General features: G+C 47.1%; 1 protein-coding gene across 8 annotated transcripts in view; it reads right to left on the minus strand.

Moving 5' to 3' along the window:
- The window catches only part of Tsc22d1 (TSC22 domain family member 1), a 102818-nt gene extending 93019 nt beyond the window's left edge, over positions 1-9799 (minus strand). For 2 of the 8 annotated variants that reach the window (XR_006636329.1, XR_006636330.1), the window contains exon 1: positions 6505-9795. Coding sequence is in view for 5 of the 8 variants with exons in the window: in XM_004665860.3 (XP_004665917.1) it covers positions 6505-9392 (2888 nt within the window). In the remaining 3 variants the exon portion in view is untranslated. Of the gene's footprint in view, positions 1-6504 lie in introns of all 8 variants that reach the window. The other 6 variants (XM_045146448.1, XM_045146449.1, XM_045146450.1 and 3 more) reach the window with 6 other exon arrangements.
- Positions 9800-14407: the final 4608 nt, after the last annotated feature.

Raw genomic sequence — 14407 nt, forward strand, 5'->3', positions numbered from 1 at the left:
AACAAAAAAACGGAATAGTCAACAATACTGGGGAAGTGGTTCAGTGAATGAATTGTTTGCCATGAAAGTATGAAGACCTGAGGTCAGGTCCCCAGAACCCATATCAAGCTAGATGCAGTAGCATGAACGCCTTTAATCCTAGCACTTCTACGGCAAGGTGGGCAAAGGAGGAGACTCCTCATGGGTCAACTAGACAGGCTACTGCAGGGATAAACGGTGAGACATTGCCTCAAGCAAGGTAGCAAGTGAGTATCAACACCTGACTCCTCTGACCTCATACATGTGCAGTGGCCCATGGTGTGCACATACCCACACTCACACAAGAATACACATACAGGGCTGGACAGACGGCTTAGCAGTTAAGACACTTGCCTGTGAAGCCGAAGGACCTTGGTTTGATTCCCCAGGACCCTCGTAAGCCAGATGCACAAGGTGGTGCATGTGTCTGGAGTTCCTCTGCAGTAGCTGGAGGCCCTGGCATGCCCATTCTCATTCTCTCTCTCTCCCATAAATAAAAAAAAAAATTTTTTTAAATACACAAACACAAGATCAAACACTCAGTCAAGCAGAAGCTGAGTGTGGTGGCTCATGTCTTTAATACCAGCACTAGACAGGGAGAGGTAGGAGGATCACTCTGAGTTCAAGGCCAATCTGAAACTACATAGTGCATTCCAGATCAGCCTGGGCTAGAGTGAGACCCTACCATACAAAAAATAAACTCAGTTAAGAAGGCTCATTGTTCAAATAACAACTTGGAAACTTGAAAAAGAGAAACAGAAAGAAGTAATCAACACCTAATTTAAGAAAAAGTCTCTGAGCTGGAGAGATGACTTAGTGGTTGAGGCACTTGCCTGCACAGCCAAAGACCCAGGTTCAATTCCCCAGGACCCACATAAGCCAGATGCACAAAGTAACACAAGGTAGGTCTAGAGAGCAACACTAGAAAAGTAGACAAGAATGGAATTTCCCCTTTTGGTACCCTATTATTATCTGAGAGAGAGGAAGGAAAAGACAGAGAAAGAATGGGTGCACCAGGATCTCTAGCCACTGCAAACAAACTGCAGACACATGCATCACCTCGTACATCTGGCTTTACGCAGGTACTGGGGAATCAAACCCTGGTCTTTAGGCTTTGCAGGCTAAATAATCAAACAAGTATCAGAATAAACTAAAGCCACTTTAAAATGCCAAGAAAATAAAAAATGAAAACAGTATCAGGTATGGAAAACAAAGATCCAACACAGAAAAAAGAGGACCCCTAGGGTAACAATTGATAACAACTCTATAAGGCAATCAGTCAAGAACAGAGGTCAGAGAGCTAAGAGAAAGACGTCCCGTGGGGGGGGGGGGAGATAGACAGGACCCTGAGGTTGGTATTGAAATATTGAAATCTCTAATCAGGGGCTGGAGAGATTGCTCAGTGGTTAATGCACTTGCCTGCAAAGCCTAAGGACCAGGGCAAGGTGGTGCATGTGTCTGCAGTTTGTTTGCAGTGGCTAGAGGCCCTGGTGTACCCATTCTCTCTCTGCCACTTTCTTCCTCTCTCTCAAATAAATAAAATGTTGTTTAAAAAATAGTGTCACCAGGCATGGTGGCACATGCATTAAAAATGAAATACCTAATGATATATACAATTAGAGACATAGAGAAAACTAAATGTGGGGACAATGAACTCCAATCACACACTCATATGTAAAGAAATACACTAACATGGGCTGGAGGGATGGCTTAGCTGGAGGGATGGATGGCTTAGTGGTTAAGGTATTTGCCTGCAAAGCCAAAGGACCCAAGTTCGATTCCCCAGGACACACATTAGCCAGATGCACTAGGGGGCACAACCATCTGGAATTCTTTTGCAGTGGCTGGAGGCCCTGGCATACCCGCTCTCTCTCTCTCTTCCTCTTTCTCTGTCAAATAATTTTTTAAAAAAAGAAATACACTAACCAAAAAAAAAAAAAAAAATCATGCTGAAATTTCTACTTAATTCTTTAGTCTTCTTGAACTTCTGTGCAAGCACATTATGAATCACCAGACAGCTGAGGAAGAACTCTATTAAGAAAAATGGAGACCAGAACACACACAAATTGAAGGTTGGAGAGAGAGGAGACACAATTTGGAGCAAACAGACTAAGTGATAAGGGGCTATTTGAGAGGGGCTATTTGAGAGAAGAACCCATTCCTGCTACAGAGCAGACAGCTGAGGACAGGGTGGGAGCAAGGAAGCACCTCCGGAACTGGTACAGGACAGAAGAGTAGTCCTCTTCTACACTCATAGCCACTGGGAAGAAAGAGGACTGGTAAGAAGTTAGGCACTACTGTTCACCAAAGAACTGTGTTTTTGAGATGGAACAGTTTAACAAACACCAAGAGCATGAATTAAAGTTTTTAAAAGTTTTCTAAATTCAATTAGTTAATATAGTTAGAATCATATGAGAAATTCTACTGCCTTCATTGTCTTAAATGAGGAAACTAAGGCATAAAGTGGTTAAGTGACCCAAAGTTACATAAAACTAGCAGGTGACAGAGGCAAGATAAACCTTGGCAGTCTACTCCAGAGTCCACGCTGCCAACCATCACTGAAGGCTGCAAGCCCAGCAGCGAGACAAGCCTGGGAGATAGGTACAGTCTGAAGGAGGGCGCAGTGCTGCTAGGAAGGAAGCCTGCGAAGAAAGGGTCAGGAAGTTAAACTAGCTGATGCTGAAGTGGTGCTCTTGCATCTTACATATTGTAAGTACTAACTACCATCCTCAGCGGTTTACTAATGTTACTCCTATTTTATAAGAAAGCACTCACTCTCGTACGTTTGAGGAACTCCTACGAAACACACACTGTATTTAGAAAACAGATACCAATTCACTTAACGAGAAACAATGAAGAGGACGGCAAGTAATTCTATTTCTTGTCTATCTATTGCATAAACTAGAGCCTGCATTTCTAATAGCTGGACTTAATGACAGACAATGTAAGTATTATCATGATAGGAACAGCTGAGGAAAAAGGTTTACTTAATTTATTCAAAGCAACACCTAGTCCCATCCTTGAGGGACTCTTATTCTTGTGGTAAAGACTGGTAAACCTAGCTATAATCAAATATACGTAGTGCTTAAATAGAAAAACAGTAAAAAGTCCTATGGAAACATCTCTTGGGGGAAAGAGTCCTTCTGAGGGATTCTTGGCCTTAAAGAATATATGAACTAAAAAATTTCAAATAAGGCTGTACTAACAGTTACAAAACACTACTGTGAAATAGCTCTGTTTTTCCAATTTTAAACAGGTTAAATTCATCTTAAAGGCTCAGAGATCCCAAGTCCTTCATATTAAGAATATTTGAGGGGGCTGGAGAGACGGCTTAGCAGTTAAGACGTTTGAATAAAAAGCGAAAGTATCCCAGTTCGACTTTCCAGGACCCACATAAGCCAGATGCACAAAGCAGCGCATGCATCTGGAGTTCATTTGCAGTGGCTGGAGGACCTGCACGCCTATCCTCTCTCTCAAATAAATAAAATATATTTTAAAAAAGAAGAAAAACTATTTAAGCCGAGTGTGGTGGCTCACGCCTTTAATCCAAGCACTTGAGAGGCAGAGGTAGGAGGATCACCATGAGTTAGAGGCTACCCTGAGACTGCATAGTGAATTCCTGGTCAGCCTGAGCTAGAGTGAAACCTTACCTTGAAAAACCAAAAAAAGAAAAGAATTATTTGTTTAAAAAGTAAATCGTGTTAAACTTATTGCCTTGCTCCATATTTAAAACCTCTATGGTTTCTTTTTTTTTTTTAATAGCAGACAAGGGGCAAAGTCAAAGTACTTTCCACATGTCTAATAAGCACCTAAATTTTAAGTGCTCAAGTATTATCACAGAAGGTAAGTAATGAATACCCAACCACTCTCTCTTCTTCTACCACCAATGGCGTATGTTAACATACTTCCTGGTTACAGCTTTCTCTCACAGGAGACTAATGGCAACAAACCCTAGAAGATGCAAGTGAGACATTAACACAGGGAAGAAAGGTAAATAGAATTATTCTTCACAATGACGTTTTTCTCTTGTACATATTCTCAAATACTCTTTTACAGCAAATTTAAATGGAATTCCAAACGACGGTGAGATAAAATAATAAAGTGTAGTAGAACACAATTAAAAAGGAGCTTTCTGACCTTACAGGTCCTTTAAGGGTAAAACATTTTGATTTTACAGACTATGAAGGATACCTGTGAAACAATTTTCTAGTTTTGATGACTCAACTTTGATGTCAACTAATAAAAAGTTCAAATGTATAGTAAACTCAAATTCAAGAACAACCTAGAGTGATTGTTACTTCAAATATTTCATCATATTTCTTCTTGTCCCTTCCTAGAACTCCAAACTCTTTTACATAATTTGCTCTCATAAATCTTTACATCAGTTACCATCTATCTGGAGAATGATTTTGCACTAATATGTTAACAATTGGAGCTCTCACCCTCCAGCTACAAACTAGTTCTAAGTAGCATCCTGATTTTAACTATTTAAAGCAGCCAAGTTTTGAAAAGCCCTACCCAATGCCAGGAAAACAAGAGAAAGTCATACCAAGAGTGCACAAACAGTAATTAAGAAAATTATGGCAGGTTCGTACTCACAGTTGGCTTTCATTTCTATGTCCCCATCTTTCATTTCTCTTAACTCAGCATCTACATTACATATCTACTTTAATAGGACTCCACTCAGATTACACCCTTTTGAGCTAAGAAACAAAAACTAGAGTAAATAATTCTTTAAAATTGCAGGTGAGGATCAGAATGATAAAGATAAAATTAAAGGTTGAACAGTAATTATAATTGGGCTTTTACAGAAACTACCTCCTAGAAATCTATTTAAAGTAGTTTTGTAGAAGGATATGGAAAACATTTAATTACTAACAAGATCTTAAGTATATGACTATTAGAAAAATTAAAAATTTTTTTAATTTTATTTATTTATTTCTTTGAGAGCGACAGACACAGAGAGAAAGACAGATAGAGGGAGGGAGAGAGAATGGGCGCGCCAGGGCTTCCAGCCTCTGCAAACGAACTCCAGACGCGTGCGCCCTCTTGTGCATCTGGCTAACTTGGGACCTGGGGAACCGAGCCTCGAACCAGGGTCCTTAGGCTTCACAGGCAAGCGTTTAACCGCTAAGCCATCTCTCCAGCCCAGAAAAATTAAAATTTTGAAAGACAAAATTTTAGTTTGTTTCTACTACTATGCCTTTTACCTTTTATCTTTTAAACAGCTTACCAAAAAAAACCATGACACCTCACTCAAACCTTTGGCCTTTCTTTGCTATTCCTGAAATTAAAAACTCTTTTGTAATATGCTCTGTTTTCCCAAAGAAAAACTCTCAAGTATACATATAGACTATAAGTGCTTCAATTGGTTTGATGAAAGTTCAATCTCCAAACTCTCCAACTAATACTAAATAATTACGTATCTTGCATGCCTTCTCAAAATCCCAGTCACAGACTTTTCACCACTGATACTTTGATCAAGGGTGGTCAAGACTGGCAAATTTGTGAAAAAAGCATTTGTAAAAAATTTAAAAAACCCACTAGGTGTTAAGGAAGTATTAAAAAGATGCAAGGTTTCACAGCTTTTCTAGGCAGTCAACTTCAGAGAATTTAAGTCAGTGTGACTAGCATAGGACTTTTCAATGTAATTGGAAAAAACAGTGGTGAAATGATATAATTTCAGGTTTTATGTATTTTGGCAAGGAAAGAGGGAACGGGTGGGATAGATTAGTGTAAGTCTTCTTTTCATGCCTGTAAATTCAGGCCTCCAAGACTGATTGACTTCACTCTAAAATGGCTACCACCTTGCTGTACTATGTAAAAGAAAAATGTACAGCATACCGTCAAAGATAAAGATAAATTGAGTTAAACAGTGTATGTGTTCCTCCCTCAAAACCTAAGATTCCCATTCCTTTTCTGTTTTGATAAAGTCAGCATTAAATTAAGTTTACAAAAGCTGGTTATTTACAGTATGAGGTCAACCTATATAACCCAGATGAGGTCATCTCTTCCTACAATGTCTGCCTAGGAAAAGCAGGTAACAGTATCTTTCACAGCCTAAGATCAAACGCTGAACAGAAAAAGGACTCTTCTAGTAAGAGAGAACAAATATGGAAACCACAACCCCCACCAGCAGATGACCATAAGGATTTCAGAAAGTCCAAAGAATTCTTTGTGGGTTAGCCAAATTTAAACTTCTTTTCATTATAAAAGCATTTTACAAATAATAAAAACAACCTGGTACCTTCAGGCCTATGCTGGTAAACCTATGCTGGATAACTAATCTGAAATTATGTACATGACTTACACTTGCTAGCCTCTCTGAAATCACTCTGTAGCACTCTCACCTAGAAAACTTACCATGAATATGTACTTTTACATACAAAACTAAAATCATGCTTTCTGCTTATTTTGTCCACATATATTGCTTCTAGATTCAGTCTGAATCTGCAGAATGTCTGCAGAAAGACAGCATGGTCTTACCTCTCATCCTCGCCATCCACCAGGGGTGTCGTCAGCGGTAGCACCTTCAACGGGAAAAGAGAAGCAGAGGCTGCTAGGCTGCTGCTACTCCCATCAGAAACTGCTGACATTCCCCCACTGTCACCACTGATAGTCTCAGGTAAACCGACTAAGGAGGGTTCTGCTGGGCGCCTGGCATCTTCGATTTGGCTTCCAATTGCCTGAGCTAATGATTGTGCAGAGAACTGAGTAGAACTTAGTGGTATCTGTTGTGCCAAAGGCAAATTTATGTTAGTTGCTATCAAGGGAGATTGACTAACACTTTGAACCAAATTACCATTTTGGGTGGCAGGTGGTTGTGCTATATTTTGTGGTGGAACTAAGTTTGTTGGGGCAGAAGGCATTCCAGAAGAACCAGTTGAACTAACCTGATTTGCAACAGAAATACTACTAGCAGAGGGCAAAGGACTAACTGCAGGCAACTGCTGCTGCGGTACAACTCCTTGAGCTCCTGGTTCTACTCCCTGTGGCTGGGGAGGCACAGTTGTTACCAAGGTACTCTGGGGTCCAACAACCAACTGTTGAGGAAGGCTTGAAGCACTAGTTTGAACTCCCTGATGAATAATCCCAGTTGGAGCAGGTGGAGCTACTTGTGAAGATGGAGGAGCACCTTGCTGAGTAACTGAAGGTGGAACTTGGGGAGCAGGCTGTTGCACTGCAGTAGGCATGTTTGCTTGTTGACCAGTATTTGCAATTTGACCACCAGTAGGTACAGCAGACACAGCCGTTTGAGCCTGGCCAATAAGCTGGCCAGATGCCCCTGCAGGTTGGACCTGTACTGCTGTGGACTGCACTGGCAGCTGGATCCCCTGTGGCTGGGCCACAGGGATCACAGTTGCTCCTGTTCCCACTCCTGCAGAACTGGACTGTCCAGAGGACATTGCTGTTTGCAGAATCGGCTGCTGTTGTACATACTCTGAAGTAGGAATTTGAGTCACTGATTGACCATGGCCTGGAGCCATCTGTGTAGAAGCCATTGGCTGCTGCTGTCCATATTGTAAGTGTTGGGGTGGTGCCCCGGGGAGGGGGGTTTGCAGTGCAGGAGCCGTCTGAGAATATGGCAGTTGGGGTTGAGCCAAACTGGAAATGGAAGGCTGCTGACCTGTAGCTGAAGTTACACCAACAGCGGTCACAGGCGACGGCTGGATCCCAGCCGCTGCATTCATGGCGGCTTGCAGAGGTACTGCTTGAAGACCTTGCTTTTGTGGATAGCTCAGTTCTTGAGATTGTAACTGTACTTGTGACATCTGTGACTGAGAAATACTCTGTGGTATACTAACTGCTGAAAGACTCTGAGGAGCAGGACTAGTGAACTCCACGTGCTGGAGGGCCACACCCTGAAGCACTGGCAGCTGCTGTTGCTGCTGCACCATCACAGAAGGGGCTCCCATCTCTCCACTTCCCACACTCTCCGTGTAGTGACTCAGTGTGCTGACACTACTGCTCACTGAGCTCCCACTAGTGCTCTCCCTCTCTGAAGATGCTTCTGTGGGGTTCTGTTTGACAGTCTCCACCACTTTATTTATCACCACACCTTCTGTAGCGGGCACAGCGTTTTCTTTTTCATAGAACTCAGTGCAAGTCCATCTACCTTTTTTAAAGGGTTCAGAAGTAGAATCTAACTTCACAACTCTGAACCTGGATGTGTTAACTGTTGGTTGCTGCTGACTTGAAACCAATCCCACAGCCATACCTGCAGCTGCATTAGGGACACTGTTAGCAATAACAGCAGAGGAAGAAACAGTACCATTGCCCATGCCACTCAAAACATTCACGTTAACACCACTGGTAACTCCAGGCCCAACACTTACACTAGCAGCGCCAGGAATATTGCTTGAACTTATATTAGCATTACCAACCATGCTGCTTGTCACATGAGGACTGAAACTACCCCCAGCCACAACGTTAGCATTATTCGTTGCATTAGTGCCAATAACAGAATTTATACCTATACTGCCTGCAGCACTTGGAGCACGAATGTTACTCATAACAGGTGCAGGTGAGCCAGTCGATGAGACAGCAGAAGTAGGTGCAACTGGCGTGCCACCATCGGAACTTCCAGTTGTAGAGAGTTTTCTAGACGCTGGACTTGAGGGTGGCCCTCCAGGAATGGATGCACTGGCCACAGCAGCATGGGATGGATGATGGTGTCCATGGTGAAGGTGGTGTCCATGATGGATGTGATGATGGTGATGGAGGTGGTGCGAATGAGCATTCCCATTGATCACAACATTCTGTGGTGGAAGGTGAGGCAAATGAGGCTGAGGAAGGTGGGGCTGGTTGGGAGAGACTGCCCCAGGTGTCTCAGCTTCCTGGAAGTTATTCAGCGTCTCTTCCGAGGAGCTTCGTTCAGGCTCACCCAAGTCGGTGGCCCTGGAAAGTGACACATCAAGGATCTCAGAAGAGGACAAATCTTCCGTGTGCGACTCATCCAGGTCGTCGTAGCTCTCAGTGTCTTCCGCTATGCTGTTGTTGGAGCTGATGCTGGCAGAGATCTGCGCAGGAGTAACGCTGGTTATCTGGAAGCCACTTTTCTTTTTCAGCTGAGTTCCGCCTGGCGCTAGAGGCTGTGCTTGCAGCTGAGCCTGCGAGAGGAGGTTCAGGCTTTGTGGAGGCGGAGGCTGTGGTCCCGACGTGGAAGATGCTGCAGGAGGAGGCGGTGGCTGGAGCAGAGACGGAGGGGGAAAATCCTCCGAAGATGTGGCAGCGCTACTCCCGCCGGTACCTGCTGCGTTGAGCGCGGAGGCGCTGCCCCCAGCACTGCCCCTTCGAGGGAACACCGCCGGGTGCGCCATCTTCCTAGCACTAATGTCTGCGGCGGCCGCGGTGGCCTCGGGCGGCTGGTGCATTGTGTTGGGTATCGGGGGGCGGAGGAGGCGAGTGCAATTTCCTTCTGCACCGTAATCTTTGTATCGGGAGGCCGGATGGGAAAACGGGACCTGACGCTCCGCCCGGCGCGAGTCCTCCTCCTCCTCCTCTGCCCAGGGTGCCGGCCGCTCCAGCCTCCAAGGACTCGCTTCGAGAAGGATGGACCGAGGTGAACGCGGCGGCTGGGGGAGCCGAACCCCTTCAGTCCTCCGCCATTCACTCTCCCCACCAGTCACACACACGCACACCCCTCTCCGCCCGCTTCACGTGGGGTGCGGGCCCGGAGGAGCCCAGGGAGGGCGAGAAATGCCCACCTCCTGAGGCCACGTCCCCGGGCACCGCAGCCCCCGGCCCCCGGCCGCCCCGCACGCAGGCTGCGTGGAACCAGGGGTCGCTCGGCCCTGGCCGACCCCGGCGCGGCGCGGCGCGGCGGACGCCCGGAGCCCGAGCTCAAGCCAGCGCCGCCGCGACCTCCCCCCGCCGGCCTCGCCGACCCCGCTCGGCCCTCCCTCCGCGCCCGGCGGACCCTCTCAAACCCCCTGGGCTCGCGGCGGCTGCTCCGGGAGGAAACGCTGGCCGCGGCGGCGAGGCTGCAAGCGGGGCGGCGACGGCGGCGGGGCGCCCGGTACGGTGAGCCCAGCAACGAGGCGCGGGCGGGCGCGCAGAGACGCCGGGTCCTCGCGGAGCGCGGCCGGGGCGCGGTGGCGGCGGCGGCGGCGGCGGTGGTGGTGGTGGCAGCGGGAGCCCAGGGACCGCTCCATCACTGGCAGCCATGGAGCCCGAGCATTTTCGTCCCTCGGGGCAGGCGCTCGGCTCGGCGCACGTCCTCCGGGGAGGAAGGGGCCGGCGCCCGAGCTCCCCGGAGGGCGGCGGGACGTGCGCTGGCGGCGGAGGGGCGAGCCCGCGTCCTCTTCCTCGCCGGCCGGCCGGCTCGTCCTCAGCCCGCCGGGAGGGAGCGAGGGAGGCGGTCGAGCAGGGAGGGGGCCGCGGGCGGCGGCGGCGGCGGCTCCTTCTTCGGCGGCGTCGGTGGCCAGACGGGCTGGTGCAGCGACTGCAGCCGACGCCGTTCAAAGGAACGAGAGGTGGGGTTGGTCGGTGTCTGCACACGGGGCGGGGGAGTGGGTGGGTTCCGAGGGAGGGTGTCGGGCGGGGAGGGGGCAGTAGTGGTTGTTACTAGTGCTCTTCGCAGGCTCCGCCGTATCCCCCGGTCTCTCGCGGCGTCGGCCTCGGGGGAGGAGGGACCAGCGCCCAGCGCAAGAGGAGGAGGGGCGACCGCCGGCTGGAGGGGGCGGCGGGGGGAGGGGCAGCGGCGGGACCGGGAAGATGGCGTCTGCGCATGCGCCCCGGCGCCGCAGACATAAAGCCGGTTCTGGCTGGGAAGGAGGCGGCGGCAAGTCTTCGGACCTAGCCGAGCCCGGGCTGTCCTCACGGAAATTGCCGAAGGCTAGCGGACGCCGGAGGCGGTGGGGGCGGGGCGGGGCGGGGCGGGGTGGGTGGAGCAGGGTGGGGGTGGGGAGCCCCTAGGCTAGCGAGCGAATCCGGGTCGTGCGGAGAGGCTGCCGGCGAGGGCAGGGCGGGGCGGGGCGGGGCGGGCGCCACGCCGCGCGCGCAGCCGAGGTGTGTCCGCGCTTCTCCCACGCGGCCCGCGCGGGCCCGGGGCGGGAGCGGTGTGCGCGCCCGCGGAATGGAGGATGAGCTTCTCTCCTCAGCAACAGCATCACGAGTTCCACTTCCCAGGAGCCCACCGCCGCTGCCACCTCATGAGTCAGGCTTTCTTCCTCCGCGCGTGGTGGAGCCCTCCTCCCTCTGTTCCCTCTGTTCCTCCGCCTCTTCCTCGCCGCACCTGGGCTCGCCCTGGCCAGGCGAGGGATGCCCCGGCGCCGGGAGCTGCAAGCTTCGTGACCGGCCGCTGGCTCCCTGCGACAAGTGCTGCCTTTTGTGCAGTGTCGTGGTGGCTGCCATGCGGACCTCTGCCTTGGCCGGGCCGGGGCGAGGCCGCTGGGCAGGTGTGGCAGCTGCGTGCGCGGAGCCCCGAAGCCCCTCGGGGGCTCTTTAAAAGGGAGTGGAGGCAGTCCAGCCTTACCTGGAGGACGAAGCCGGCCAACCCAGGAAGCCAACTGACCTCAACAGGTGGAGCCGATTGCCAGCAGCTCAATGTCTCTTTTTGTTCAAACGTTGCCCCCCTCCTCACACACACGGCTAAAGAGGCGAAGTGGCCTGTTCGTGGCAGGACACAGCGAAGCAAATGTATATCTTTGGGGGCTGGAAAAGCATAAGGACAAGCTGAAATTACAGATTAAAAAAAAATTAAACTGCATTCCATGGATGTGAGCATAGTCCTACAGAAGAAATGTTAGGTTTGATTGGAGGCAGTTTTCAGATTTCTCCCTGGCATTATGTAGTCAAAACCACACATCTCTTGTCTACCAACCAACAATTGTGCTTGTCACCCAGGAATTCTTAAAAAGCAACAAATTAAACTGAAAAAAAATAGTTTTGGGTTTTGTATTATTAATTTAGGTTTGTGGATTACAAATGGCTTGCAAGGTAGACTTCGAAAAGGTTATCTCCAGTCTCTTAGGAGGTGTTAGCACGAAAGCAAGCTATTTGAAAAGTACTGATAGACTTCTGGTTGTCCATCCAACATGGTAGCTTTGGGTTGTTCTTGTTTTTGTTTTTGTTTTTACCTTTTCCCCTCAAAAATCCATCATCCCTCAAAACTCTGAATGCTCCCTACATTGAATAGAAATGCTCCCTGGACACTTGCCTGCCATGCGTTAAGACTCTCAAATATGTTAGTTTTGCTAGTACATGTTGTGGATCTCCCCCACTAAATTGAAAAGGCAGGATTATTTTTTTTAGTCTCATGATATAGCAAGGGTGACCTTTGTCTTCATACTCCTGCTTCAGCCTCCTGCTTACTGTGATTACAGGCCTGCACCACTGTACCTGAGCTCTGTGCTAAACACAGAGTAGATGCTATGATATTGAAAGTGGTAGGGTAATAAAAGTCAAGTCAACTTGAAAATTTTTACTTCTTGTACTATAATATTTGATGCCTACATTTTTCAAAAAGCTACAGCCATTTGTACATTTTTAAAAAAATATTCATTGCACTTGGCATGGTGGCACAATTTGAAATCACAATATTCTCAGTAGGAAGCTGAGAGAGGAAGATCTTGAGTTCCAGGCCAGCCTTTGAGACTAGTGAGTGCCAGGTCAACCTAGCTTACATAGTGATACTCGATGTCTCAAAAACATTAGTAAATCGCTTATAGTGACACCACCTATGCACATGGATGTAACCTCCAACAGCTTGTAGTTGAAACACACATCTGGTGTGCTTTTTTAAGCAATTTATGAATGAAGAATAGAAATTGTCTTTACTGATTGAAACTCAGATTTTCAGCTTATAAGGGAATGTGGACTGAAGAAAGATGTTTCTTGGGCTGTGGTGTGAAAGAAAATGCTCTTGGTTTTTAAAATGGCGTAGGTCAGAATTTTAAAAGGTAGTTTTCCACCCCTAGACCTACCTACATACCCACAATGAGTTTGCTGATATGGATGAAAAACATAAAATTCTTCAAGTCAACCAAAACTCACTGAAATTGTGGAAATAACTCTGTAAGAAGCTGGTATCTCTAATGACCAGTAGCAAAGGGTGTTATTAGCCTGCATTGTTCTGATTTGGGCTTAGAGTGTGGGGGAGTATTACTCCTTTTCAAATAAAGTTTACAACCAGGTGAGGTAACTCATGCCTATAATCCAGGAACTCAGGTAGGAGGATCACCATGAGTTCAAGGCCAGCCAGCCTTGGGCTCTAGAGTGAGTTTCAGGTCAGCCTGGGCTAGAACGAGACCATACCTCAAAAATAAATAAAGAAATAAAGGTACTAAATAGACATGAAAATAGGAAGGAGATTAATTAGGAGGAAGTTTAGCAGAAATGAGAGGGAGATAAAGGGAAATGGGTGAATGGTCAAAATGTATATATGTATAAAACTGTCAAAAATAATTTTCTTAAAAGCTTTTCCAGAATACTATGCACCTAGTTTTTTTCAAATCATTTAATTTTTGCCTACCATATCACTTTAAGACTCCTGCCTAGGCTGCATCATGTCCCATTAAGATATGAAGAACAACTCTGTACTTAGAAATTTATTTCTTCTCCCTCTTCTACCCTTCCCCCCAAATTTCTGTGACCATCAACACACGAGCTCATGCAATCATCATGGACTGACTTTAGGCCCCTACCCCCAGATACAAAATTCTTAAATGCTCAAGTCCCTTACACAGAATGGTGCAAGATTTGGTTATGACCTGTGAGTATCACCCACATGCTTTAGGCCATCTATAGATTACTTATATACCAGAATTGTTGTAAATGCATGTAAACAGTTGTTTTACTGTACTGTTTAAGAAATAATGACAGGAAGAAAAGTCTGCACATATTCAGTATAGATGCAGCTGTTTTCTAAGTGCTTTTGATTCTTAGTAGAATTGAAAGGAGTGGAGCCCACAGAAATGGACAGCTTACTGAACTTTTAAAAAATGAGAAGCATCTGAACAGACAGGTTTTATCATATTATCATTTTTTTAAGAAAAGTAAGTCTTGGGATCTAGGGAGATGGCACAGAGGTTAAAGATGCTTACAAAGCCTATTCCCCAGCACCCAGACCCATCTGTAACAACACCTATGACTCTGGGAGGTGGAGCCAGAAGACTGAAGCTCACAGGCCCTCTAGTCTGACTATTTGAGACCCTGCCTCAAAAAAGATGGAGGACAGGCACCTAGACGTGATGCTTTGACTATGTGCACCATGGTATGCACACCCATATACACAGACACACAGATAAACTTTTATTTATTTATTTTCAAGCAGAGAGAGAAAATAGAAACACAGAAAGAAAATGAGCCTCCAACCACTGCAAACAAACTCCAGGTGCATGAACCACTCTGCATCTGGCCTTATGTGGGTGCTGAGGAATCAAACTCT

This window comes from Jaculus jaculus, chromosome 3 (assembly GCF_020740685.1).
Source record: "Jaculus jaculus isolate mJacJac1 chromosome 3, mJacJac1.mat.Y.cur, whole genome shotgun sequence".
NCBI classification, from domain to species: domain Eukaryota; kingdom Metazoa; phylum Chordata; class Mammalia; order Rodentia; family Dipodidae; genus Jaculus; species Jaculus jaculus.